The sequence below is a fragment of the Pantherophis guttatus genome, chromosome 11, assembly GCF_059756535.1.
Source record: "Pantherophis guttatus breed Tessera chromosome 11, ASM5975653v1, whole genome shotgun sequence".
Classification (NCBI taxonomy): Eukaryota; Metazoa; Chordata; class Lepidosauria; order Squamata; family Colubridae; genus Pantherophis; species Pantherophis guttatus.
In genome coordinates this window covers 12472372-12500191 of record NC_142073.1, presented here as the reverse complement: position 1 = coordinate 12500191, position 27820 = coordinate 12472372, and the positions used below count along the sequence as shown (strand labels likewise).

The following is a 27820-nucleotide window of genomic DNA, read 5'->3' as shown; positions in this document are numbered from 1 at the left end:
ATTGGTGTTGTGTAACGAACCGGCATTTAGAGGGGGATTTGTCAGATGTAAATGCCTTATTCTCCAATGTGTAAATAATGTATATATGGAACATCAGAGGTTAACTTATTCTTTGGACTTTAATGTATTCATAACTTACCACTCCCATTCCTAGCTCCACCCCTTGTATATATAAGGAGCCACCCTCACCATTCTCGCCGCTTCTACCTTGAATATTCAGTGAATACAGAATGCCTATCATAATTAAAAAGAAATATATTTAAAGCTTTAACTTCTATTATCTTTATTGAGTCTGATCCTGAAAATATTGCAACAGTCAGCTTATTGCCCCCACAATCTGGGTCCTCATTTTACCTACCTTAGAAAGGATGGAAGGCTGAGTCAACCTTGAGCCTGGTGAGAATTGAACTCACAATAATTGCAGGCAGCTGGAAGCTAAATACTACCTTTTAACAGTAGCATTAGTCTGCTGTGCCAATGAGCTGGTTTGTAAAGTATTAGTGATAATACTGTTTAAAATGCCAAAAATTTCAGTCTTCCACATATCTTCTCTTTAGAAAAAGGACAACAAGGCCTTCTATATTAACCAGAAATACTTTATTATAAAATCTGCATGTAAACAAGTAACAAACATTTAAAGAAAGTGCAAATCAACTTCCAAAAATGGTAATTTATTATATATTTTTCTTTTTACACCCCCGCCCCCACCCCCATCCAACAACTCTTTGAAATTCACCCACCCACCCTCCAACCACATGTAACTTCTAAAAAATAATTGATCTATCTCCTGGGTAACCTTTGGTAAGTCACTTTGGGCCAGCAATCATGAAAAACCCTTTGAGGTCCCATTCTGGAGACACAGCCCATTTTCTTGAGCATCTATTCCCTCCCCTCTGTGGCACTTTGAAATACAAACTCCAAAAAAAACGAAGCTCAAATGAAACAGCTTGGCTCCTTCCACCTGATAGAGAAGCCCACCTTGCTGCTTCACTCTGATGCAGTGATTTGGGGAAATCACCTTTGAATTGAATCGTCTCATTGAAATGCAGACACCCACCCCACCCCATCCAAGAGAAGTGTGTACGAACCTGCGTACACAGTTCAAGTTTTGCTCGCCCAAGGAGATACGTTTACGGCGATACTTCTTCGCTTCTTTTCCGTATCATCTTGCATTCTCTTTTGAATTCCCTGATATCCACAGGAAAGCTAGCAATTTTACACAGTGAGACCGAAGGGGTTACAAAACTGCTGAATTATTATTATTATTCTTTTAGAAATCAGTTCTTTTGCTGAAGGTTAGAAATCGTTCTAACAATGAAGGTCCTGTAATCTCCTTTCCTAGCAGTAGTAGGTAGTAGATCCTTTCCTAGTAGGAACTGTAAGGCATGAAGGAAGCCACTTCCCTCCGTTCTGTCGCTTCACACGAGGTCCTTTTTCCTCACTCTTTAACTGCCAGAGACAGGTTCATGACACACCCACACACACTCACATACTTCTAATTTTGCCACGAGCTGTTTTTTTTTTCTTTTTTTTTAAAGTACTGATAAGTCGTGGCAGGACTTCGATTTGGCTTTGAAGGCCATCTTCTTGTTGTTTTTGGCCACCATTTTCCCAAGGAACCGCTTGGCCTTCTTACTGATGCTTTCTCTCCTTTTTGTGTTGGCCATTCTTCGGGCGTTGTCTTCTTTGCTATCTTTGCGTAGCCGAATCTGCCGGACGATCCCCTCGAAGAGATCTTTGACGTTGTGATGAAGTGCGGCTGAGGTCTCGATAAACTTGCAGTCAAAGACAACAGCACAAGCCCGTCCCTCTGAGGGGGTGGAAGAGAGAAGGGCAAGATTAGTTCAACTGTGCAGAATCAACGCAACGTAAGCTCTGCTTCTGGATTTGGAGGGGGAAGGATCATAGGTTATAAGAGATGGAAGCTGTGGGATAGGAGATTGTGCAAGTGTGGGTATGAAAAAGAAAGGGTATCTCAGGTCAAGCAGACTCCTAAAGTAGTCCAAGATTGTCTTATCAGGAGGACAATGGAATGAGTGCAGATACTCTACTGCTTTCTGGCAGCTTTTATCTCAGTGGTGGGACACCTGTTTTCCATGAAGTTCCATCTCCAGAAAGGGAATGCCAGAATACCCCTGGAGTGGGGTGGGAATGGAGATTTTGCAGTATCCTTCCCCTGCCATGCCCAAGCCACGCCCACCAAGCCACACCACGCCCACTAAGCCACGCCCACAGAACCGGTAGTTAAAAAAATTGGATTTCATCACTGCTTAAGGCAGAGGTCTTCAAACTTGGCAGCTTTAAGACTTGTGGATTTCAACTCATAACATAGCTGGCTGGAGAATTCTGGGAGTTGAAGTCCACAAGTCTTAAAGCTGCCAAGTTTGGGGACCCCTGCTCTAAGGTAACTTGCTAGATTCCTAGACCAAAAAAAAAAAAAGGCCATTCATATTGGCCTGGGTAACTTTCCCCAATCTGGTGCTCTCTGTTGGGTTACGAGACTCATGACCAGCCAGGATGGCGCAGGGCACAAGCAGCTAGTAAAATTGAGACAGGGCCATTAAGATTATTTCCTAGGAGCAAAATGTTTCCCAGCCACTTAGAAGCTGCACTTCAAAAGGTTCATGGTTCAGTTCTCCACTATCATTCAGAGGTGCATTATGAGCTGGGAACACATAACAACCGTCCATGTGGCTGATAAGAAATTCCCTTTGTTTACTGTCCTTAACACACAAATGCACACAGATTTATTCCTCCCACCCACCCCCAGCCTGTTCTTGTTTTTTGCTCCCACCCCATAAATCCACAGGCCTACAATATTTAGATAAGGGGGAGGGGGATTTTAAACTGACCAAAGAATTGTTTCATACTAGATTACTCTATCTTGGATCATCATGAGGTCAGAGCCATTGTTTTTGCTGAAAATTATGAACCGTTACATCTATAATGCCGTATTGGAATGCCTAAATTCAGGGGTGAAATCCAGCAGGTTCTGACACGTTCTGGAGAACCGGTAGCGGAAATTTTGAGTAGTTCGGAGAACCGGTAGCGGAAATTTTGAGTAGTTCAGAGAAACGGTAGCAGAAATTTTGAGTAGTTCAGAGAACCAGTAGCGGAAATTTTGAGTAGTTCAGAGAACCGGTAGCGGAAATTTTGAGTAGTTCGAGAACCGGCAAATACCACCTCTAATATTCTTCCTCCAGGAGTGGCAAGGGAATAGGGATTTTGCAGTATCCTTCCCCTGCCATGCCCACCAAGCCACCAAGAACCAGTAGTAAAAAAATTTGGATTTCACCACTGCCTAAATTATTGATGTTACATGAGCAGTGCCGAGATGAATTGGACGCCAGATCACCTGATCTTTTAAGCAACTGGTTCCAATTCTGCCCCCATTATTATTGGGAAGTGTTAAATGTTTGGATGATTCACTAACATATTACAGGTTATCCTCGACTTACGACCCCCAATTGAGCCCAACAATTCCATTGCTAAGCAAGACAGTTAAGTGAATTTTGCTCAGTCGTATGACTTTCTTTTTGCCACAGCTGTTAAGCAAATCACTGCAGTTGTTAAGCGAATCATGCAGTCATTAAGCAAATCTGGCTTCCCCCCATTGACTTTGCTCGTCGGAAGCTGGCAGGGGAGGTTACAAGTACTGATCGCATGATCCCGGAAACAATGCAACTGTCATAAGTACATGCCAGTTGCCAAACATCCAAATTTTGATCATGTGACTGTGGACTCGATGGTCGTAAGTGTGGAAACGGGTCCTAAGTCTCTTTTTTCAGTGGCATTGTAACTTTGAACGGTCACTAAACGAAGATTGTAAGTCAAGGACTACCTGGGCTCACTATCAGTGAAACGACTATCTACCAAGGTTGATAGTCACCAACGGATGACTCGCTCCCTTCTCAATGGAAACATGCTAAATTGAACTGCTTGATTGAGTTTAGGGTGGAATAATCTCTTACCATCTACAGAGACTTCCCGTGATCGAACTAAGTCGCTTTTGTTTCCAACAAGAATGATAGGAATGTCTTCCGTTTGCCGTGCCCTTCGTAGCTGAATCCTCAATTCAGAAGCTTTTTCAAAGCTGACTTTATCGGTCACTGAATAGACGATAATGTAAGCATCGCCCATCTTCATACAATGGTTCTGAAGCCACTGGCTTTCATCCTAAGGTTAAAAAAAAGAAATAGAAACATAAACGTCGGTACTGCATCCATTTTAATTATATCAGGTTAGACACTATTCACCTTTCAACTTTCTACTGAAATATAAATATTCTTTTTATATTCTTGTAGGTCAACTTTGGTTCAGGGCAGTTCATGATAGTGGTAGTTGCAACTTGTTAAGTTTTATAGTTCCGCTGTTGTCTTTCTAGAGTTTCAAAGAGCCTTGATAGTACAGTGGTCTGAGGCACCCTGTTATTAAGCTGGTTATTAAGACAGCTGCCTGCAATTACTGCAGGTTCGAATCTCGCCAAGGCTCAAGGTTGACTCAGCCTTCCATCCTTTCTAAGGTAGGTAAATTGAGGACCCAGTTGTGGGGGCAATAAGCTGACTTTGTATAAAATATACAAAAGGATGAAGACTATTGCTGAGCACATTGTAAGCCGCCCTGAGTCTCCGGAGAAGGGCGGCATATAAATCGAATTAAAAAAAAAATTATATCTTGTACACTGGGTAGAAAATGAATGGAAAGTTAATTAGCAAGGAAGCTTGACTTGTTTTTGTATGGATTGTAGCAAAATACCTCGTTTTTGCTTTTAGCACATAAAAGGAATTCCTGCAGCCCAAGACAACAGAGTCGCAGGTATTCTATGCAAGGGGAGGTCAAAATAGTCAAGATGGCAACCCAGCCATGTGATTGGAGCCCCACCTTTTTAATCTATGGCTTACAGAACAGGCTGATGAAAGAAAAGGGCCACGTCAAGTCATACAATATTTTTTTAAAAATCTAGAGCAGAGGTCTTCAAACTTGGCAGCTTTAAGACTTGTGGACTTCAACAAGTCTTAAGTTGAAGTCCACAAGTCTTAAAGCTGCCAAGTTTGAAGACCTCTGATCTAGAATCTCTCTCTATGCTTGGCTATAATCTTCTATCCTCTTACTTAAGAGTAAGCTCTACTGAACTCAATGGGCCTTATGGTTGAGTAAGCACGCACCAGGACTCTCATTAAGACTGAGAAAAACTATTCCCCAAAAAAGTCTTACGATTAAAGTCCAATCTGCAGGATTTAAAAGGTAAAACAATTGGCATTTTAAGCAAATGCTGACCTACTAGCCCATATTAAAATGCATTCAGGTATTTTTAATATAATTTAACTTGGAGTATTCTCCATGAGTTTAACAACGGGTGCTTCAGAGTAAGCCTGTATTGGAGGGTTTGGGCTTCACACGATTGTTGTTCTGTACTAAAGATTGATCATGTGTTAACACAGATGGAGAAGTAGATCAGTGAAGGGAACCTATTGGAAACCAAGGTTCTATAGATCGTAAGCAAAACTTGAAGATGGATATTGCAAGATCAACAAAAATCAAGATTCTAACCAGGGGTGAAATCCAGCAGGTTCTGACAGAACCGGTAGCGGAAATTTTGAGCAGTTGGGAGAACCAGCAAATACCACCTCTGACTGGCCCCAGAGTGGGGTGGGAATGGGGATTTTGCAGTATCTTTCCTCTACCACACCCACCAAGCCACGCCCACAGAACCGGTAGTAAAAATATTTGGATTTCACCACTGATTCTAACCCCGTATTTATTCCATTTTTGTAGCCTCCCATCTCAACAAAGATGTTGAGATGGGCATTCTTTGTTGTAACTAACAATAAATCTTAATCTGTTTATATTTAATTTTGGACTTGCTGAAGCTCAAATTCAGACACAGTGGGACAGTCCACATATTTAGTGACTAAACTAAAACAAACCTTAAAACAGTGATTTCAGAAGAAATCGGTCCAAATCACTAACCTTCCACACAAAATAGTAGATAAAAATGCTACCTTGTTTCCCCGGATAATAAGCCCAATTGGGCTTTTGCGCATACTCACTAAAATAAGCCCCCTCCCCGAAAATAAGCCCTCCCTGAAAATATTTAACTGCATGCACAGCTGGTCCCTGCCATTTCCTCTAGTTAGGGTTAAGGAGACAGAGCTGGAAATCAGGTAAGATGGCAAGAGCCTTGGTGGTGCAGCAGACTAAAGTACTGTTAAGTAGCACCAGCTGCCTGCAATTACTGCAAGTTCAAATCTCACCAGGCTCAAGGTTGACTCAGCCTTCCATCCTTTCGAGGTAGGTAAAATGAGGACCTGGTTTGTGGGGGCAATAAGCTGACTTTGTATAAAAAAGAACACCGCTTGGGGGGGGGCACGAAAGCCCTACTAAGCAGGTATATACAAAAGTATGAAGGCTATTGCTTAACGCATTGTAAGCCGCCCTGAGTCTCCGGAAAAGGGCAGCATATTTATTTTATTTTATTTATTTATTTAATCAAATTTCTATACCGCCCTACTCCCGAAGGACTCAGGGCGGTGAACAGCCAAGATGTTATAAATCGAACCAATAAATAAATAAATAAAGAGGAGCCCCGTCTTATTCCACGTGTCCCAAAATAATAAGACCTCCTCGAAAATAACACCAAGTGCTTATTTTGGGGTTCAAAAAAAAAAAAAATAAGATGGGGTCTTATTTTCAGGGAAATACGGTATTAGTATGAAAAGGGAGATAACCTCAAATAATTGTAAATCAAATACTTGTAAAAGTAAATCTTTACCTGCTCCCATATGTCAAACACCACAAGAGACGCTTCTTCTCCATCAACTATAATAGATCTGTCGTATGTATTGCCTGAAAAACAAATCAAGGAAACTTTAGGGCAAAATGTTTAGTTTACACAAAGGGAAAGTAATATTCTATCACAAAAAACAAAACCCAGGCTTTACGAAGCCAACTGAAATGTTACAAAATAAGGTAAAGTTTTCAAGTTTCCAATAATCAATAAAAATATCTCTCTCTTCCCCTACACATTTCCGCCCCCCCACCCCCGAACTGTCCTTCGTAGAGAATTATTGGAAAGCTTGCAACCAATTTGCTAAACCTTCAGCTCAGCTCATAAATGTACAACCTCAATATATTGTTCGTTTATATTTTCTATGGCACTTAGTGAAGCCAAGTAAAGCTTGGAGAATGAAACGCGAGTGTGATCCAGTGATACTACTACCCAAAATGAAACCTAACCCTAAATAAAAATATACACAACGGACAGCACGCAGGTCAGAAATACAGATGCAAGATTGTAGACTTAATTTAACTTCTTTAAAGAGTTCAAAACATTTGAACTTGTGCTCAAGCTGTTGTGTTTCAGCTGTCCGATGAATTGCAACACAAAATGTTTGAGCTTAATTGAGCCTAAGAACATTAGAGCAAATTATATTGTCCATAAAAACCCGACAGCTGCTTTCAATTATTTGTAAACCATTCTGACACAGGGGATGATAGGGAAAACAACATAGAACGAAGGTTACACCGGATTTACTTTTAAATATATTTTCTTAAGTTTGGATGGGCTGGATAAAGTTAGGATAATGCAGAATGGATATGCAATGAAATAAGGAAGATCCGAGCAACTTTCAATACATTTTTTCCTAAATGAGTTTTTCTCTCTTTTCAATACTGCAATTACTGCAGGTTCGAATCTCTCCAAGGCTCAAGGTTGACTCAGCCTTCCATCCTTTCTAAGGTAGGTAAATTGAGGACCCAGTTTGTGGGGGCAATAAGCTGACTTTGTATAAATATACAAAAGTATGAAGGCTATTGCTTAACGCATTGTAAGCCGCCCTGAGTCTCCGGAGAAGGGCGGCATATAAATCAAATTAAAAATATATATATATATCGGTAGGCACATAATCGTTTCAGAAAATATTTTCACCATTACATACTAATTGGAACTGATGGAAGAGCCTCTCCAAAATACTTTTCTTAAGTTTTAAAAGTATATTTAAAAACATAAAGGCATTTAAATCAGAGGATTATCAGGGACACGTTTCACGTTTCCTAACATGGGCATCCAACAGATGTGTGAATTTGAATTCCCAAGCAATGGCCAGATAGATTGGGGGGGGGGTTTCTGGGAGTTGAAGTCCACACATCTGGAAGGTATCCACGGCTGCCTCAACTAGAGGGAAGACGCCCCCTCAAGCTATTTAGGAACTACAATGTGCATTTCTTAGCATGTTTAACGTGTCCAGTGGTTCAGTAAAGGAAGCAGTGATGCACAGAGGGCAAAGATGGGTTTCTTTTCCTGTGTTTGGGGATGTCCCTGTTTTTAAGACTAAGTCGTGCCAACTTCTGGCTCAGAATAAAATCTTTGCCTGATGCCAGCTTCAACATGGCAGGAAATGGGCACCACTGATTCCAAGCAGATGTGGGCAGAGGAGATTATGATGCCAGGTATGCAAAAACAGCACCAACAGAGGAGAATACCTGTAGCTCGGGGGGGGGTTTGAAAAGAGGGATCCTTTTGGTGCTCTCTGGTTCTTTTCTGGCAAACGTTTCATTACCCAACTAAGGAACCTCATCAGGGCTAGTAAGGAATGGGGTTTGCTAGCACTTACTACCACTGATGAGGTTCCCTAGTTGGGTAATGAAACGTCTGGGTAATTAAAAGCCTGGCTAAGTGGCTCAGTGGCTAAGACACTGAGCTTGTCAATCAGAAAGGTCCAGTTCGAATCCCTAGTACAGGTCTCCTGCGTGAGCAGGGGGTTGGACTAGATGACCTCCAAGGTCCCTTCCAACTCTGTTACTGTTAAAAGTCTGCAAGAAAACAACCAAACTCATTCATTACCCAACTAGGGAACCTCATCAGTGCTAGTAAGGAATGGAGTTTTGCTAGCACTTTTCTTTCTTTTTCTTTCTTTCATTTTCTTTATTTACTTATTTATTTCTTGAATTGATATTGCCGCCTATTCACCCATGGCGACTCCAGGTGGCTTACAGAATAAAAGGCCACATTTAAAACAATAAAATACTTACTAGCCCTGATGAGGTTCCTTAGTTGGGTGATGAAACCTCTGCCAGAAAACAACCAAGCTCATTACCCAACTAGGGAACCTCATCAATGCTAGTAAGGAATGGAGTTTGCTAGCACTTTTCTTTTTCTTTCTTTTCCTTCCTTCCTTCCTTCCTTCCTTCCTTCCTTCCTTCCTTCCTTCCTTCCTTCCTTCCTTTCTTTCTTTCTCTCTCTCTCTTTCTTTCTCTCTCTCTCTCTCTTTCTTTCTCTCTCTCTTTCTCTCTCTTTCTTTCTCTCTCTCTCTCTCTTTCTTTCTCTCTCTTTCTTTCTCTTCCTTCCTTCCTTTCTTTCTTTCTCTCTCTCTCTTTCTCTCTCTCTCTTTCTCTCTTTCTTTCTTTTTCTTTCTTTCTCTCTCTTTCTTTCTTTCTTTCTCTCTCTCTCTTTCTTTCTTTCTCTCTCTCTTTCTCTTTCTTCCTTTCTCTCTCTCTCTCTCTCTTTCTATTAATTAATTTATATTGCCGCCTATTCACCCATAACGACTCAAGGCATCTTACATTATAAAAGACCACATTTAAAACCATAAAAGACTTACTAGCCCTGATGAGGTTCCCTAGTTGGGTGATGAATGGTCTCCCAGAAAACAACCAACCTCAGAGAGCACCAAGGACCCCTCACCCCAAAACAGCGCTTGGGATTGGCCCCGTCCTCACCCACCCACCCACCCATCACAAAAGGCAGAGCTACTCCTGGTTCTGGTGGGGGGGGGGCACAAAGCCTCTCTCTCCCCACTCCCCAAGCCCCATCCTCCTTTGCCGGTCCTCCTCAGCCCCCAGGCTCTCTCTCGCTCTCTCTCGCTCTCACCTGCCTCCTCGGCATCCGGACTATCCTCGACGCCCCCGAAGATCCTGGCCAGGCTGGTCTTGCCCACGCCGTGCTCGCCCAACAGCATCACCTTGTAGAGGCCGCCTTCCGAGTCGCTGCCGGAGGAGATGACCGAATCGGAGGAGTCGGAAGCCCAGCCCTGCCGCTGCGCCTCCTCCTCCTCTTCCTCCTGGCCCGGGTTGTACGAGGTGCAGCGGATCAGGCCGGAGAGCTGGCCCCGGGGCGAGGGCGGCAGCGAAGACTGGAGGTCCCGCTCGTCCACCGGCATGCTGCGCCGATGCAGGGGTTGCTGCTGCTGCTGGTGCTGGTGCTGCGGATGATGGGCCGCGAAGGGCATGCTGCCGCGCCGCTTGTCCAGGTATCTCAGTTTGTCGCTGCGGTTCAGGGTCATGGGGGGTGCCTGGCTGTGGGGGGGAGGTGGGGAGGGGGGAGACACGGGAAAGGAGAAAGATCTCAGCGCGTTCCCACGACACCGGTGTTAATCCGGAGCAACCACCCCCTTTTTGACTTCGCAAATGCAAACGGAGAAAGAGAGCCTCCCCCCTCCGCCCCGCAGGCTCTTCAATAGCAATAGCTTAGCTTAGATTTATACACCGCTTCGCAATGCTTTTACAGCCCTCTCTTTACTCCGAATTCAATCCGGAGCAGCCGCATCCCCTTATCCATCGTCCCTTTCCTATTGCCGGTTCTTAAACCACGCTTCCGATCGCGCCATGCGTGGAAAAGGGTTTGGGTGTGTGTGGGGGGGAAGAAATGGGGTCAGAAGCTTAGAAATCAGGGGTGTTTGTTTAAGGAGCCAAGGTTTAACCCGGGATTTGGTCCGTAACCCGGGGGGGGGGGGCGTTCGTTAAACCGGATCGGAGGGACGGCTCCGCCTCCAAAGGAAAGAAAGAGAGAGAGAGAGAGAGAGAGAGAGAGAGAGAGAGAAAGAGAGAGAGAGAAAGAGAAAGAGAGAAAGAAAGAGAGAAAGAAAGAAAAAGAAAGAAAGAAAGAAAAAGAAAGAAAGAAAGAGAAAGAAAGAAAAAGAGAGAGAGAGAGAGAGAAAGAAAGAAAGAACGAAAGAAAGAAAGAAAAAGAAAGAAAGAAAGAGAAAGAAAGAGAGAGAGAGAGAGAGAGAGAGAGAAAGAAAGAAAGAGAAAGAAAGAAAAAGAAAGAAAGAAAGAAAAAGAGAGAGAGAGAGAAAGAGAGAAAGAGAGAAAGAAAGAAAGAAAGAAAGAAAGAAAGAAAGAAAGAAAGAAAGAAAGAAAGAAAGAAAGAAAGACAGACCTGAAGGGAAGCGGGGAAATCACAGCCCCCTCGAGCGCACAGCAGCCGTGGAAACTCTGGGGGAGTCCGTCTCCCCCAAAACCGTCCCTTTCCTTTCTTTTTCTCCAACTTCAGCCGAGCAAAATCCCCGGGTTAAAATCCCCACTTTAACGAGCAAAAAAAAAAAAAAAAAAAAAAAACCCCAAGCCCATCTCCGAAAGCAAACTTACCTAGCGAGCGTCGCTTAGAATAAAAGCAAAGATCCCGAAACTTCAAAGGATTCGGCTACTTTTTTTTTTTTATTTTGCGCTTTGATCTTTCCCCGGAGCTGAAACTGCCTCGGTTTATCTTCCTCGTCCCTCTCGGCGTGGCTTTATAAAGAGGCTGCTACCCCGGCCCCGCCTCTCATTGTGACGTCATAATAGCCCCTAACCCAACCAGGTTCTGAATTAGAATTCTGGCGCTCTCTTTTCTCCCCCCCACCCATGCCCGCCCCCCCCTCCCCCGTCTTCCCCACCTCTCTGCTCTGCTTGGAAAAGAGGTGTCCTACGGGACCGCGTTTAGTCACGGTTATTTCAGCACCCAGCAGAAAATCCAAACGCTGGTGTTTTCCCTCCTCGTGTTTTAAAAACATGAATCAACAGATGTGGTTAGCCCAAGCCAAAAATTTTTTTTAAAAAAAAACAAACTTCTTGTTAAAAGGCATGGGCGGCAGCTCAGCAACTCTGGGGTTTCCTTTTTTCTTGGTTGGTTAAGAAAACGGAGGAGATTTTAAAGTTACACCGAATTCTTGGGCAGGCCGAAAACACATCAACCACCCAGCGCCAGATTTAAAATGTGGCGTGTTGATTTATGCACTTTTAAAAGGGATTTGAAAATAGTCAAGAGATGGTGGCAAAGCGCAGGACTGAACAAGAATAGAATAGGAATAGGAATAGAATGGATTGGATAGGATAGGATAGGATAGGATAGGATAGGATAGGATAGGATAGGATAGAGTAAGAGTAGAGTAGAGTAGAGTAGAATAGGAATAGAATAAGAATAAGAAGAGGAGAGGAGAGGATAAGAGTAGAGTAGAGTAGAATAGGGCTAGAATAAGAATAAGAATTAAGAGGAGAGGAGAGGAGAGGAGAGGAGGAGAGGAGAGGAGAGGAGAGGATAAGAATAGGGTAGGGTAGAGTAGAATAGAGTAGAATACGAATAGAATAGGAATAGAATAAGGATAGGATAGGATAGGATAGGATAGGATAGGATAGGATAGGATAGGATAGGATAGGATAGGATAGGATAGGATAGGATAGGATAGGAGTAGAGTAGAATAGGAATAGAATAAGAATAAGAATTAATAGGAGAGTAGAGTAGAGTAGAGTAGAGTAGAGTAGGAATAGAATAGAATAGAATAGAATAGAATAGAATAGAATAGAATAGAATAGAATAGAATAGAATAGAATAGAATAGAATAGAATAGAATAGAATAGAATAATAGAATAGAATAGAATTCTTTATTGGCCAAGTCTGATTGGACACACAAGGAATTTGTCTCCAGTGCATAAGCTCTCAGTGTACATACAAACAATAAAGTGATAGGTCAAAGATCATAAATCTTAAGAAAGTTGTTAGAGACTGCTTTGGTTATTTCCTCCATTCACTGTGCAACTGTCAATTTAAATGATTTTTAGAGACTTGGGGAATCATGTCATTTGAATCTTTAAAGGTAGGATCCAAGAGCTATATGATACACATCAACCCAGTTAGTGAAAGCTGACAACATGGTTTCTAATTGGATCAAATTAGACTGAGATGAGAGCGCTTCAGAGCACATGCAGAGTACAGGAATGGCTGACTCACCCCAAGGTGTGAGTTAAGCCTTATAACTGTGCATGTAGTCAGAATCATAGCATAGTGATTTTGAATTGTTCACTTTTATCCTTACTCAGCAAAAGCTGGTGACTTCACTAAGAGAAAAGGAATTAATGATAGGGTGCTAAAGCTGTATTTGAAAATGTTAAATTTATATGGACATTCATATTTGCATCCATCTTCAAACTGGATGATTTTCTGACTATAAATGTTTTAAAGACTCTTGTGTAGCTTTAAAAGAAACCCTGCAGTTTTCCCAATGGCATTAATATTCCCCCAAATATTACATCATTCAGCTTTCCTGGTTCCAGGAAAAATAATTCACATCTTATATCATATCATTATTTCCATTTCTTCACGGGGAATTAAACAGAGTTGAGGGACAAAAGGAATATCTGTCTCAATGTGACGTTTTCTGTTTGCAAATGCAATACACTAAATATAAGCACTGGGTTTTATTAATAGCGTGTCTTCTCAGAGTAGCTGGGTAATCAATCATGTGTAACTCTCTTATCATTGTGGCATCTAAGTGTATTTGGCCTTTAAATGCATAAGAAAATAAAAACGTGTTTTTAAATGCAACTATGTTTTGCATCTTATTAGATCTGCATAGAATGCAACTAACCTAGACAAATTTGGAGCTGCAGTTGTAAAACTATTATGGGATACAATTTCCCAGGGAGAATTCCGTTTTGTTTTCCACCTTAAAAAATGAAAAAGCCTCTAGGTTTTCACAGATAAGTATAGTAACAACAAAATTAAGTCCACTTGGGAGTCTACTGCCATATGCATAATAGTATAGAGCCAATATTTGTGATGATCATTTACCATGGCATTCAAAAAGGTAGGCAAAATATCAAAGATATTATTATGCTTCTGCTCTGTCACAATTGTAGAAGAACAAGTTGGTTATTTCAAATGACAGAATAATTACCGTATTTTTGGGACTATAAGATGCTCCGGACTATAAGACGCACATTAACTTTAGAGGAGGAAAGCAAGAAAAAAAAAACCTGCCTCTCCCTCCGTTTGCCGCTGCCACAGCCCATTTGCTGCCGCCGCGGCCCATTTACCGCAACCAGTTTGCTGCTGTCCATTTCCCACCACCCATTTCCCTCCGTCCATTGCCGCCACCCATTTCCCTCCGTCCAGTGCCGCCAGTTTGCTGCCACTGCCCATTCACCACCACCTATTTGCCGCCACCCGCTCGCTGCGGCCCATTCTCTGCAGCCGCAGCCTGTTTGCCACAGCCCGTATGCCGCAGCCCATTTTCCACCGATCGCTGCAAATAGGCAGCAGCAGCAGCGGTGGCGATAGGCGACGGCAATTCCCACCGCCTAGAACAGCTGATTGGCGCCGCATCAACCCCCTTCCCCACCGCAATATTCGCTCTATAAGACGCACAGACATTTCCACCCACTTTTTTGGGTGGTGGGGTGGTGGGGAGTGCATCTTATAGTCCAAAAAATACAGTACTCCATAGAATGACTTGCCTCCAGAAGTTGTAGGTGCTCCAACACTGGAGGTTTTTAAGAAGAGATTGGACAGCCGTTTGTCTGAAATGGTATAGGGCAGGGGTGTCAAAGGCTCGGGGGCCGGATCCGGCCCACAAGGTGCTTAGATATGGCCTGCAGGGCTGCCGTGGAAACAGCGAAGGACTGGCCCGCGATGCCTCTGCCAGCAAAAACGAAGCTCGTTTTTGGGAGGGCTGCATTTTCACTGGCAGAGGGTTGCAGGAGGCCGTCGCAGCCAAAAACCGTTTTTGCTGACAGAGCGCTCGGGCCACCACAGGCGCCCCCGGCACAAGTGACGTCGAGCTGGCAACACCCACCCTGGCCATGCCCACCCCGGCCTCTCGAAGTCAAACAAAAGAGCCTCGATAGCTCAACAGACAGAAGCACTGTAATTTAACACCAGCTGTCTGCAATTAAAGTAAGATCGAATCTCTCCAAGGCTCAAGGTTGACTCAGCCTTCCATCCTTTCTAAGGTAGGTAAATTGAGGACCCAGTTTGTGGGGGCAATAAGCTGACTTTGTATAAAACATACAAAAGGATGAAGGCTATTGCTTAACGCATTGTAAGCCACCCTGAGTCTCCGGAGAAGGGTGGCATATAAATCAAAATTAAAAAAATAAAAAAAATAAAAAAAACACCCCTGTTGTGGCCCTCAATGAAATCGAGTTTGACACCCCTGGTATAGGGGTTTCCAGCTTGAGCAGGGGGTTGGACTAGAAGGCCTTCAAGGCCCCTTCCAACTCTGTTATCCTGTTAAATACAGAGGAATGTTCTTCTACCTGAAAACCAAGAGTTTTAGGGACAGGGTGCTGTTCACCACTGCTGAGCACTGAGGATTAGGTGGGAATATCCAAGGTAAACAAAACAGGCAGATGGCATGGCTTACAGTAAAGTTGCTCAAATTGGAATCACAGCAGGGTTGTGTCAGCATGGCGAAAACTTTCCCCTCTGCCAGGCAGCCAGCCAGCTCTGCTCTCTCTCTCTCTCCAATCACATTCCGTTCTATTTTCCTTCACCTGCAGACTTGTAACCATTTCACAATTCCACGTAGGAAATGTGTTTCTATCATGGACAGCGATGAAAATCAAACAAGGAATTTTCGTTCTCTCTCTCTCTCTCTCTCTCTCTCTCTCTCTCTCTCTCTCTCTCTCTCTCTCTCTCTCTCTCTCTCTCTCTCTCTCTCTCTCTCTCTCTCTCTCTCTCATGCAAAGTCATGGCCAGTTATTGATAACAAATGAAGGCAAATATACACATCTTAGGATGCAAAGTCTCTTTTTTAAAAAATATAATTTTTATTGAAGATTTTCATTGGCTTGCTTTTATTTATTGATTAAATCTATATGCTGCCCATCTCCCCAATAAAGCATCTCTTATTTTTACACAGTTAAAAAAGTAAATGGGAAAATGTATAAAGAAAAGCTAAAAAAATGATAGGCAAAAAAGGAATCCGCTGAGAAATAGGGGAAAAAAGAAAATTAAAGTGACTTCGGATCTTTGCAGCAAACAAACTATCCCTATTCCCTCTTTAAGATTATATTGCAGAAATTCCTTCTATCCAGGAAGGAAGTAATGACACCAGTGGTGGGTTTCAAATTTTTTTACTACCGGTTCTGTGGGCGTGGCTTGGTGGGCGTGGCATGGCATGGCTTGGTGGGTGTGGCTTGGTGGGCATGGCAGGGGAAGACCACTGTAAAATCTCCATTCCCACCCCACTCCAGGAGAAGGTTACTGCAAAATCCCCATTTCCTTCAGATCAGCTGGGACTTGGGAGGCAAAGAACTGATGGGGGTGAGGCCAGTCAGAATTTTTACTACCGGTTCTCCCAACTACTCAAAATTTCCACTACCGGTTCTCCAGAACTGGTCAGAACCTGCTGAAACCCACCTCTGAACGACACCTAGGCAGGTGGGCAGAGCTTCACTCTGCAATTGCTACCGGATCGCCGAACCACCTGGCACGATCACTACCAGATCACTGGATCCGGTCCACACCGGGAGGATTTCACCCCTGCTTCTATCCCATATTCAATCCTTTTTTCAATAGGCAGATCAAGAAATCACCCTTTTTTCCACTTTCAGCAAATAATAATAATAATAATAATAATAATAATAATAATTCCTTGAAAGGTTTCAAATCTTTAATAAAAGTTACTCGTTGGTTTATCCCTGCCCAGAGAAGTCAGTTTTGTCCTTTCTGCTCATTCTGTCATCTTTATACCCATCATTGGCCTGGATAGCTCAACAGACAGAGCTCTGTAATTTAACACCAGCTGTCTGCAATTAAAGTAAGATCGAATCTCGCCAGGCTCAAGGTTGACTCAGCCTTCCATCCTTTCTAAGGTTGGTAAATTGAGGACCCAGTTTGTGGGGGCAATAAGCTGACTTTGTATAAATATACAAAAGGATGAAGGCTATTGCTTAACGCATTGTAAGCCGCCCTGAGTCTCTAGAGAAGGGCGGCATATAAATCTAATTTAAAAAAAAATTGTACGTATTTCAATGTTCCTTCATCGTTGGCCATGCAATAACCTTGCTGGAAGTTCCATATACAAAATCTATCTCCCGTCTTTTTACGTGCCTGTGAAATCAATGCTGACAAAGTAGGAAAGTCCTCTTTGAGCTTCCGAAGCCACCGCATCTGACGGGAATAAAAATTACGCAGAGTCCTTCTGTCCCCCAGTCAATTAACCTGAAACGTCACTGTCTCCTGACAGATTGATCAGCAGCTGCATTCACAGCAGCTGTTGAGTCATGCCTGGCATGCTTGCATCCATGGAGGAGGTTTTCAAGGAAGGAATCCCTAAGTGGGAACCGATGCTGGCTCCTGACCCCCCTGTGAATCCGGAATAGTAATTATGACACCTGTGTCCTTGGAAATCTCTAAATAAACCTCACCCAGTGGTGAAATCTGAACCGGTTTACTACTGGATTGCTGGTGCACGCTGCACACCAAACACATTTATTTATTTATTTATTTATTATTGAATTTCTATACCGCCCTTCTCCCTGAGGACTCAGGGCGGTGTACAGCCAGAATTAAAAAACATGCAGTACAAATATTAAAAAAAAACAATTAAAAGATATATAAATTTGGCCCAATTAAAACTCACTACCAATTAAAACATTTAAAAATTTCTTCTTAAGCCAGCCCGGCTTTCTTGAAAAAATGGGTTTTAAGGGCACGGCGGAAGGCACTGAGGTCTTGGATTCTCCTTATCTCTGGGGGCAGCTGATTCCAGAGGGTAGGTGCCCCCACAGAGAAGGCCCTCCCCCTGGGGGTCACCAGCCTGCACTGTTTGGCTGATGGCACCCCGAGGAGGCCCTCTCTGTGGGAGCGCACGGGTTGATGGGAGGTCGTCGGTAGCAGCAAGCGGTCTCAAAGATAGCTAGGCCCGGGACTTCCTGTTTGCTGCTGGCCGCCGCCAGACGTTCCTTTGGGATCGTCAGCTTCCACTGCCTGTCAGAGCCGCCTTCACAACGGAACGGCGGCTCGAAAAAACTCCGTTCCCATGAGGAAACGGAGATAGAGCCGGCAGGGGTGGGTAGAACTCTCTGCAGAGTCCCAAAAGTTTTTCTTTTACTTTTGGGATGGAGCGGATGAGATGCCCCATATCCCCAGCCGCTGCTCCGGGCTTTGGGAGACCTCTGCTAATGCAGAGCCAGGCGTCAAAAGCAAGCCTGCGAATTTGACAGATTACTCAAAGAAAATGTGAGCTGGACCTGTAATACTGAAGCGCAAGTATTTTACTTATCTTTTAAAAATTACTTAAGAGAATAGAGGAAGAGAAAGAGGAAAAAAGTTTCTTTTTAAAATGGCGTCTGCCGCGGCTGGAGAAGAGTTTGAGAGGGAAAGTTCTTCCGTTTTTTATTATTACAATGTAGCGGAATAAATACCACTGGCTACATTTGTAGACAAAACTCCGCTCCTGTTTTTGTTTTTCTCTTTCTCCCCTGGAGGCCGGATTGTTGCTGGCTGGAAGTCTTTTGTCTTGTTTTTTTTTTTTCTTCTAACAAAGCCTGCTTAGGCGGAAACATGGCACTGAGGCTTGTGAAGCCAGATAAACAAATAGGTGGGGGGGATTCCCCCACTAAGAATTTAAAGGAACAAGTTTTAATTCTTCAGTCCCAGAAACCTGATTTTAATATAATAGAATTTCTCTTAGAGGAGATTGAAAGAAGGGATGAGATTGTGAATCAGCAACTTGAAAAATTTAAGCAGGAAACTAAGGAATTGGTGAAATCCAAGTTTGACTTTTTGCAGCAAAAAATTTTAAAAGTGTCAGAATTCATGATTCGGTTGGATACAAATACTAATTTACTAGAGTCAAAAATGGATGAAATTCAAGATAAATTGGACAATAGAATTCAAAAAATTGAAAATGATTTGTTAAATATTCAGGATTATAGTTCAGAAGAAAAATTTAAAATGGATGCTGACCAAAAGTCTGGTAATGTAGAAAATCTGCAACAGAGGATTGAAAAAGAGGTTCTAAAGATACAATATAATTTCACAGAATATGCAATAAGACTTAGAGGTTTGCAGGAAAATAACAGAGATGACTTAAGGAAAATATCTTCTGAATTTCTAGCTGGGATTTTAAAGATTCAACCTGAGGAAGTGTTTTGTAGGATTGACAGAGCTTATCGAATAAACTCCTGGACTGCCAAGCAAAGGCAATTGCCTAGAGATGTGGTAATCTATTTTTCAGATAAAGAAATTAGGAATAAAATTGTGCAAAATTCTTTCAATTCTAATTTGCAATTGTATGGAAGAAAGATTTGGATCTACAAGGAACTCCCACCTAAGATATTAATGGAAAGGAAGAAATTTGGCTTTCTGGTGTCTGAGTTAAAAAGGAGAAATATTCAATTCCGGTGGGATGTCCCAGTTGGTATTATATTGAGATATCAAGGAGAAAGATACCAGTTAAATACTGTTGAAAGAGCGGAAGAATTTTATCAAAATAGGTTGAAAATGAATTTAACGTCTTCAGATATAATACAGGATAAGCAGAAGGAGCTGGAACTAAAGACAGAGACTGTACCAGATAAATTGCCTTTGGATTTATCGGATACCCCAGCTGGATTATCTACAAATTTGAGAGAAGTGCCATCTGATTTTAATGTGATGACTTATCAAGGCAAGGACAAGCATGGAAACCAATTAGAGGATATACAAGGGATAAAAAAGAAATGCGAGACACAAAAAATTAGGATGGAAGTCAAACCCACAAAAAGAAAACAAAAAAAGAAATAGGTTGTACAAAAATAGAAATTTCTAATCCAAGCAACAGTGAAGCCAGTGATTTTAAAATATGAATGATTATGTGAAAACATAGAGGAGGCGACATATTGGTCAATATCATCCTGAGGATAGTGGCAGATCTCTGCATTGCCGTAATTTTGGGACATGGAAAGAGCCTCAAATTGATGGTTTTGAATTATCTACTTTGAAACTTTTTTTTGTGTTGATAAATATATTATAATTATCTTGAACTATAAGGCAAGAGAATCACATTGGGACATGCAGAAGATCGGGTTGTTACCCAATACGATGATGGAAATTAATAATCCTGATGAAACCCACAATTATTATTATATGGAATATAATTATAATGTCACTCGGGTGGTTGTTTTTACTTTTATATATATAAGAAGATGTTTACTACTGATGGGGGCAGATATGATTGGAGATCTTGAATAAACTGTTGCATCAGCAAGCTATGTTACCCTATTATGGATGTTGGCTTTAACAATCCAGTGGAAAGACTACAAGAAGATATTATATGGACTATAAATTTAAAGTTATTGTCTTTTCTTTTTTTATTTAGATATAATGGAATATATATATATATATATTTTTAAGTAGTGTGGGCAGTGAATTAAAGATATCAAGAATTGTTGTGTATGGTAAATTTGTAAGACAGTGGGTGAATAAGCTAGCTACAGACTGATTAGTTTAAGAAAAGGGATTTTTAAGTGATACATTTAGGGGAGTGGAGGAAATGGATAGAGTGGAATAAATGTTAAATTAGATTTTATGGGGAGCCCGCTTTGAAATGTTACTAAAGTAGGACTTATCGTATAGTCTTAAAGTGGAAGGTGGTTTTGAATTGCTGCAATAATGTATAGATATAAAACACTATTATGCTAAATTAGAAGTTATTTTATAATAGTTATAGTATAATGTGTTTGGTTTTTTTTTGTTTTTTTTCTCTTCTTCTTTTCTGAAATGTATGGATAAAGGGGGATTTATAATACTTTTAGTAAGTAAAGGTCAGTATTTTGAGGAGGGAGTAAGTAATCTGTTATGAATTAGGGTTTTTTTTTGTTACGAAGAAGTCACAGGGGGGGAAGGGTGGGGAGGGGGGGTTAGGGAGGGGGGGAGGGGGGGGAAAAAGGGGGAAAAATTTGTATTTGAAAACCTTTTCAATAAAAAAAAAAAAAAAAAAAAAAGATAGCTAGGCCCTATGCCATGGAGCGCTTTAAAGGTGATAACCAACACCTTGAAGTGCACCCGGAAGACCACCGGGAGCCAGTGCAGCTTGCGCAGGAGCGGTGTTACATGGGAGCGCCATGCTGCTCCCGTCACTACCCGCTGTGTGAGTGCATGCGCAGTGCCCACCATGCACCAAATGCGAAGTGCGCGCCCGTGAGTGCAATGCACACCAAAAGGAGGCATGGGGTAAGTAGAACAGCGCGTGGGGCGGAGTGTGTGTGATCAGCTGTGGCGCGCGATCTTCGGAGCCTTTTTTTTACCTTTTAAAAACATTTTTTAACAATCTATTCGCCCGAATAGGTTGTAAAAAAATGCTTTTAAAAAGTAAAAAAAGGCTCTGACAATCACAGCTGTGGTGCACAATTGTCAGAGCCTTTTTTTTACTTTTAAAAGCATTTTTTTACAACCTATTCGGGCGAATAGATTGTTAAAAAAATGCTTTTAAAAGGTAAAAAAAAAGGCCCTGACTATCGCGCACCACAGCTGTGATTGTAGGAGCCTTTTTAAAAAAAACTTTTTAAAAGCATTTTTACTACCGGTTCCAGAGAAGCAGTAGTAAAAAAAATGCCTAAAAAGTTTTTTAAAAAAGTTCCTACGATCGTGCGTTGCTCAGCTACTCGTCGAAACTTTTTTTTTACATTTTTTACTACCGGTTCGAGCAAACCAGACCGAACCGGCAGCATTTCACCCCTGACCTCACCCCACCATTATCTCCCATTAACTCACTAGATGAGCCATTGGCAGAGTTCAGACATGACACTACATCCCAAGGAGGGTTACAGTTCTGCTAACAATGGAATCCCTTATGCCACCAGGCTTGAAATTTTTGGCTTGGACAACCTGGAACTATGCCGCCTATGGTCTGACCTAATCATAGTACACAAAATTGTCTGCTACAAGGTGCTACCTGTCAACCGCAATAATACATGGGCAAACAATAGATACAAACTCAAGGTAAACCGCTTCAAACTCAATTGCAGAAAACACGACTTCAGAAATCACGTGGTCAATGCCTGGAATGCCCTACCTGACTCCATTGTTATATCCTCAAACCCCCACAGGTTCAACCTTAAACTGTCTACCGTGGACCTCACCCCATTCCTAAGAGGTCTGTAAAGGGGGCGTGCGTACGCGCACTAGCGTGCCTACCGTTCTCCTCCTACTGTCCCCATTTATTTGTACTCATTTCCTGTGTTCATGTCTATGTTTATACTTATACCTGTTATCTTGCACATGTTTGACAAACTAAATAAATAAATAAAATAAATAAATAAAAACAGTCTGAGGGTGTTTTTTTCCAGGGAGACTGCTCTATCAGGGCAACGTGGTCTACTCAACTATGGAACAGAGCATACTGCTTCTGCTTTCGCTTTTCAGTGCCAATCCAGGAGCCTTCGCAGGCAGTCGCTTTCACGGCAAACTATTTTTGTGTTGTAGAAAGTTAGTACTCACCCCTCCTAGAAGAATGAAATATTTTGAGTAATATTAAAAAGGCAGAATATTATATTTCCCTAAAGGAGAAACATGCTCTTGGAAAGCAGCCTCCACCTTTGTCAATAGCCCCAGCAGGACTGAGTTAGCGTATCTACAAGATAATTAGACCTTCAGCTCCAAAGTGATGGGATTAAGACATGACCCTCTAGGACATGATAGGATTATCTAGCAGCAGGGCTCACTGCATTGCGAAATCACCTGGGCACATTATATCAGCCCAAGGTTCAACCAAACTTGATTCAGACAAACATGACTCTACAGGGGAGTCTGACTACAGCCAATAGAATACATTTCTTGCACAGGAACAGGAAGCTCAAGTTCAAAGCCCAAGAGAGGCTATAAATACCTCTCTCTCTCTAAACTCCATGTGGTCAGCTGCCCAGGACCTCAAATCCATATGGTCCTGTTCACCAATAAACCATCTTTCCAATCAGCCTCCATGTTTCCAGTGTCTTTCTCCCCACTTGGAACTGAACCAGACGAATATTTCTTCCAACAGTTTACTGACAAAGAAAATAAATAGCTTGAAATAGATCTGTACTAGTCTCCCTTTGTTTCTTTGTCGGTAAAATATAAATTCAACACAAAGTTACAGTCTGAGGTTTAGCAATCTGGAGGAATCTAACCTTGCAGTGGGTAAACTACGATTGGTCGTTTAGCCTGCAGTCCATAGCCAGGCAGTTACATTTATTTGAAAAACCAAGTGTAGAAATTAGGAAACTCAGGCATTTATATTGATTGCAAGCTGAAGCATTCTACAGTACAAGAATCTGAACTACTAACAGTCAACACAAATTGGTGGCAGATAAGAGACAACGGAATTCAAGTGGACTGGACTTAGATCTCTTGTGGGCACAAAGGGACTCAAAACTGATGACACGTTTGATACCCCCCTCCCTCGGGCTCAGCTTGGTCATCTCCCAGAGCACAGGTGTTTAAACAAACCAGCAAGACCAGCTCAGGTGTTGCTTCTCAGCCTTTAGGGATTCGTGAGTTCCACTTGTGATTGAAAGATTCCCCCCTCCCACAGCTCAGCCACATTGCCGCAACTGAGTGGGCCATGTTGCTATGTGCTTTTATTTATTGTTTGGCTGCTTAGCTTCCGTATCTCCTTACCCTTAGGGGAAGCCTGCAAATTGCTCAACTGGCAGGGAAGGTTCATTTTGGGCCCCTTCTCCTCCTAGCCCGTTACAGCCAGGAGTGTTAATGTGACAAGAAAAGGTCACGAGCAGCTCTCGGCAAGAGCCTTTCCGCCTATCGCTCAGCAAAGAGACAGAGTTGTCACTTAGAATTAGAGCCAAGGGGGAACAGAGACCAAGGCTGTGTTAGCTCTGGAAACATCTGAGGTGTCACCCTGCCAAGCTGGCTGCTATAACAAGCGGAGGAATTTGGCTCGAAACCACAGGTCCCTCTGGGTATCCCGTAAAGCAGCTTTATAGCTTGCCAGTTTAGCTGACATTCAGGCATAATTCAAGACTTCGGCACTGGCTGGTAATCTTGACTGCCACCGTCATTACCATCCTTAGAATTCAATCCTGCCTTTTCTCTGGTCTCTGGGATCTTTCTTGATTTTTCTTCCCCAAAATCCTTATGGGCAAACAGGGCTGAGATTGAGTGACTGCTTCTAAAACAACCAGTGAATTCCCCTGGCTGAATGGGAATTGGGTCTCCCAATTGAACTGGATCCTAGTTCAATATTTTGACAATTACACCAATGAATATCTCTCTATCTGTCTATCATCTGTCTGTCTGTCTGTCTGTCTAGCTATCTAGCTATCTATCTTTTCAATCATCTATAATCTTCTATCTTATGTCTCTGCCTGCCTATTGTCATCATCATCATCATCTATTATCTCTATCATCATCTATCTCTATCTTTCTTTCTATATCATCTGTCCATTTATTGTCTATCTATCTTTCTGTGTCTATCTATATCTATCATCTCTGTCTGTCTGTCTGCCTCTCTCTCTCTCTATCATCTCTCTATCATCATCATCTCTCTCTCTCTCTCTCTCTCTCTCTCTATCTATCTATCTCTATCTATCTATCTATCTATCTATCTATCTATCATCTATCTCTATATCATCTGTATCTTCTAATACATTTCAAAGGTTATTGGCAAATTCTGTTCTTTTTCCATATTTCAAAACAGGTTGCTGTGCGAATCAGTTACAGCCAAAACAAGAGGGCTCTGGCAATCTCAATATTAATAAGCTTGTGATGGGGTCTGTTTGTGTAATGGCAATCCACCGTGTGAAGCCATCAATGCTACCATGCAGCCGTGCCCCGTGGAGCTTCAGAGGAGAATAGCAAGAACCGTTACTTGCTCTGTTTAGACTCTCTCGGCTCCTTCCGGCAGTCATTGATGGGAAATATCAAAATATTCCATTCCATGGACAAGCGTGCCTTTATGATTCCTCTGACATAGAAAATGTGCAGCATCTTCTGTTGCATTGTAATTTTGTTCCCAACTTGTGCAATGTGCTAATTTTACCTCTCTTGAAGGAATATCTCAGGCGAGGAGATCACTGTGCCATCTCCTACTTGCTAACAGATCACAAGATCACAGTTACTCATCCGGGAACCAGGTTTTCCTCACTTTTGTCATGAAGGTGAGGCTGCAAATATTGTCCAATAAAATTGCATTTCTTTGAAATGTTATTCCCTCCCCTTCTTTTTTTCTTTTGAATTCTTATTGTACGAGCTATGTAGAATGTTGTGTGTGTGTGTATATATGCAGGAATGTACCGATGTCGGTTCAAGACCATAATAACATTTACCTTCCCACATTTGCAGGACATGCAAAAAAAAAATAAAATATGAGTCCTGTATTTTTTAATAAATCCTGTTACATTTTCATTCCGTTTATTTATAATCCCTCCAATCTATTGCCAAGTTTTGTGGCTCAGCTTTTCCTATCAAACCTGACAACCTGCCATGTGTGCAATCTCATACCAACTGTTGTGAAAGCCAACAGAACTGTAGCCAGGAGGAAACCCAGAGAAACAAGCAGTAGGAATCGTAAGCCAGTAAGGCATGTTGCCTTTTTCAGAAACGCAAGACAACATTAACAAAAACCAACCGCCCCCAAAGCTCAATTGAAATACCCATACAACGAAATTCACTTAACACCCAAAGACCAGGTCCAACACGCATAACAATCCCCAAACACACTCCCACCCACCACAAATTCCCCACCCCTAAACCACCCAAACATCCACACAACAGACCAAGTAATGCTGTCCAACAGCTCACTGATGGTGGCCCTTTAGTTCATTGTTGAGTGCAATTATAGCTCTGGGATAAAAACGATTCAGAAAACGTGTGGTCCGAGTTTAAATTGTTCTGTATCTTCTGCCAGAAGTCAATAGTCCGAAAAGATTGTAAGCAGGATGGGAAGAGTCTCTGAGAATGTTATGCAACTTTCTCAAACAGCGAGATTCAAAGATATCGTCCAGGATTGGTAGCTGGAGCCTGATGATATTCTGGGCAGTTTTAATGATTCTCTGTAGAGCTTTTTTGTCTGCTACAGAGCTGCTCCCATACCATGCAAGAATGCCGTATGTCAGGACAGTCTCAATGGTGCTGCGATAGTAGGACAGAAGTAGATGCTGAGATAGATTTATCTTCCTGAGCATTCTCAGGAAGTACGGCCTCTTCTGTGCCTTCTTCACAAGCATGTTAGCATTCATAGTCCATGAGAGGTCCTCCGAGATATAAATGCCCAGAAATTTAAAACTACCCACCCTCTCCACCTCCTCACACTCCTTTAAGTGTGTCATGAGCTTAGAGTCATTAAAGGTAAAGGTAAAGGTTCCCCTCGCACATATCTGCTAGTTGTTCCCAACTCTAGGGGGCAGTGCTCATCTCCATTTCAAAGCCAAAGAGCCAGTGCATGACTCAATGCCAAAGGCGCACGGAACGCTGTTACCTTCCCACCAAAGGTGGTCCCTCTTTTTCTACTTGCATTTTTTACATGCTTTCGAACTGCTAGGTTGGCAGAAGCTGGGACAAGTAACGGGAGCTCACCCCGTTACGCGGCACTAGGGTTTCGAACCGCTGAACTGCTGACCTTTCGATCGACGAGCTCAGCATCTTCACCACTGAGCCACCACATCCCTAAGTCGTTACATCCCCACCAATGGTCCAACTCCTCTTGAATTCCTTTGACCCTTATCAGACTCCAACTTAGTGTTGAATTTTAGTTCTTGCCCGTTAGCTTCAGCAATCCATCTTTTGAACTGCAAGTTAGAGTCTGGTCCACATCCTTTACTCCTGACACGGATATGGGTATACTTGTTAGGAGCAGAGAAAGCACAGAAGTGTTGGGTTGTAGGAACCGTAGTTCCTTCAAGGTGCTCAATTGCGGCTTGGAGCAGATGGTCCACCTTCTCTGGCCTTCAAACTTTTTCAGAAAGTGAGTGGGTCATCGTCTAATTTAGGGTAACTGTTATATTTAGGTCTGGTCTTCAGTTCTTATTTTATTCCCTTCCATCCGCCCTCTCCCCCGAGCACAGAGTGATGCAAAGGATAGGCCTTGGGGTCAGAATTTGAGAAGCTTCTTCATCCCTTGCTTGGAATTTTAGGCAGCTGATTCAGGAGCAATAGATGTGCTCACCCTCCGTTCCAATGACATGCCGTTTTGGGAATAAATTCAGATGAGCTCAGCGGTGATTCCTCCCCATCAGTTTTTCTCTCTCTTCTCCACCTTCCACCGAACACGGTTTTCGTTGCTCACTGTTTCAAGGTTAGGGCAAAGAATGGGACACACACAGTTGTGGGTGAGAGGTAAAGTGTGTGGCTTCAGGTGCTTAAAAAGAGTCCTTCTGGATTACGTAGGATACATAGAACAAAGGTGTGTTAGACAAGAACAGAGAACAGAGAATAAAAGTTGGAAGGAACCTTGGAGGTCTTCTAGTCCAACCTTTTTTGTTGCTTCTCCTCTTCTTCCACCTCTTACTTCAGAGTAGTCCAGCTGAATCCGTTTATCATACAATCCTATCCTGTCATTTTTAATATGCTCATATTGTACATTATTAGCTTTGCAGTAACTCAAACCTAGGGGGATGCGGTGGCTCAATGGCTAAGGTGCTGAGATTGTCGATTGAAAGGTCAGCAGTTCGGCGGTTCGAGTCCCTAGTGCCGCGTAATGGGGTAAGCTCCCATTACTTGTCCCAGCGTCTGCCAACCTAGCAGTTCGAAAGCAGGTAAAAAATGCAAGTAGAAAAATAGGCACCACCTTTGGTGGGAAGGGAACAGCGTTCTGTGCACCTTTGACGTTGAGTCATGCCGGCCATATGACCATGGAGACGTCTTCGG

The 27820-nt window shown here is 42.5% G+C and overlaps 1 protein-coding gene across 1 annotated transcript; it reads right to left on the bottom strand.

Annotated features, from left to right (window-relative positions):
- Positions 1-578: 578 nt before the first annotated feature.
- On the bottom strand, positions 579-11487 carry RRAD (RRAD, Ras related glycolysis inhibitor and calcium channel regulator). The gene is made up of 5 exons (XM_034425352.2): positions 11365-11487; positions 9869-10293; positions 6773-6846; positions 3972-4176; positions 579-1810 (listed from the first exon to the last, which is right to left on the bottom strand). The coding sequence occupies exons 2-5, from the start codon at positions 10278-10280 to the stop codon at positions 1533-1535; spliced, it is 969 nt and encodes a 322-aa protein (XP_034281243.2). The 5' UTR covers positions 10281-10293; positions 11365-11487; the 3' UTR covers positions 579-1532.
- Between the last annotated feature and the right edge of the window lie 16333 nt (positions 11488-27820).

Bases quoted from the DNA above. Each gene is read 5' to 3' on its own strand.
- RRAD (XM_034425352.2), bottom strand. From the start codon at position 10,280: ATGACCCTGAACCGCAGCGACAAACTGAGATACCTGGACAAGCGGCGC. The intron at 4,177-6,772 runs GTAAAGATTTAC...TTTTAACCTTAG, and splicing joins TGTTTGACATATGGGAGCAG to GATGAAAGCCAGTGGCTTCA. The intron at 1,811-3,971 runs GTAAGAGATTAT...CCACCCCCTCAG, and splicing joins ACGGGAAGTCTCTGTAGATG to AGGGACGGGCTTGTGCTGTT.